This window comes from Elephantulus edwardii, unplaced genomic scaffold (genome assembly GCF_000299155.1).
Source record: "Elephantulus edwardii isolate Elephantulus edwardi_28Jun2011 unplaced genomic scaffold, EleEdw1.0 scaffold00071, whole genome shotgun sequence".
NCBI classification, from domain to species: domain Eukaryota; kingdom Metazoa; phylum Chordata; class Mammalia; order Macroscelidea; family Macroscelididae; genus Elephantulus; species Elephantulus edwardii.
The window spans coordinates 5,277,497-5,278,420 of NW_006399821.1; the positions used below are offsets into that span (position 1 = coordinate 5,277,497).

The 924-nt window shown below is 39.5% G+C and overlaps 1 protein-coding gene across 1 annotated transcript in view; it reads right to left on the minus strand.

Annotated features, from left to right (window-relative positions):
* Positions 1–637, minus strand: part of MYLK4 (myosin light chain kinase family, member 4) — a 138,979-nt gene extending 138,342 nt beyond the window's left edge. Inside the window, exon 1 of the mRNA XM_006888749.1 lies at positions 479–637. Coding sequence (XP_006888811.1) covers positions 479–637 — 159 coding nt within the window. The remainder of the gene's footprint in view (positions 1–478) is intronic.
* Between the last annotated feature and the right edge of the window lie 287 nt (positions 638–924).

Below are 924 nucleotides of genomic sequence, written 5' to 3' on the forward strand. Positions count from 1 at the left end.
TACCTAAGAACCTACAGGACATGAATGAGGAAGTGGTGGTGTGGCGCAGGCTACAGACAGGAATGCATTCAAACAACCCTCTTAATCATTGACCAATACTCAAATGCATAGTTTACACATATAACTCTCATGGATATACAATGTAAATTGCCCTATTTGTAAACTTTTTTTTTCTTTTTCACTTTTGCACACAGAGACAACATGGAATTAGAACCAAAACCAAAACTAAACTCACTATCATGTCTGTTGGGGCTCATAGGCATCGCCCACTACATTTCTGAGGCTGCAAATCTTTACCACATCTCTTTCTTTCTCCCCTGAGAACTTGAACCAATACCTCTTTTTCGATTAGCAATGCAACCCTTAACACACCACACCACCAGAGAATTTGCAAAAGTCCTAATTAATGGCCACACAGAGCAAGAAGGAACAGTGTAAAGATAACATTTTTAAGGGAACTAAATTAGCACATGGTTACCTCATTCTTTGCAGACTTTGGATCCTGTTCACTAGAATTTTCTTGCAGTAAACATTTCACTTTCTCAATCTTTTCCATGCACTGAAAAAGTGACATTTTCCCCAGCCTGGAACTGCTGTAGCAGGTGCTGACTTCCTCCAGCCCATTCACCTTTAGCATCTTGGTGGTGAGTCCGATCAGGTTACCGTCTGCAGTATGGCTTTCCTTTGCCTCTGTCTCGGATCTACAAATCATCACGCAATCATGACTTGGGAGTGTCCCTTTTCCAAGGCTGGCAAGAAAGAAACAAGTATAGCACTCATCACATACTGATATATTTGACTTTTGGAGAATGTAATCAAAGAGAAGAGAATTCTGAAGTCTTTTTAATTACAGCTGGAGATAGAATCTAAAATTAGGGAAAGAAATAAGTATATTACTGTCCAGTTTCAAGCTTTAGAACTAAG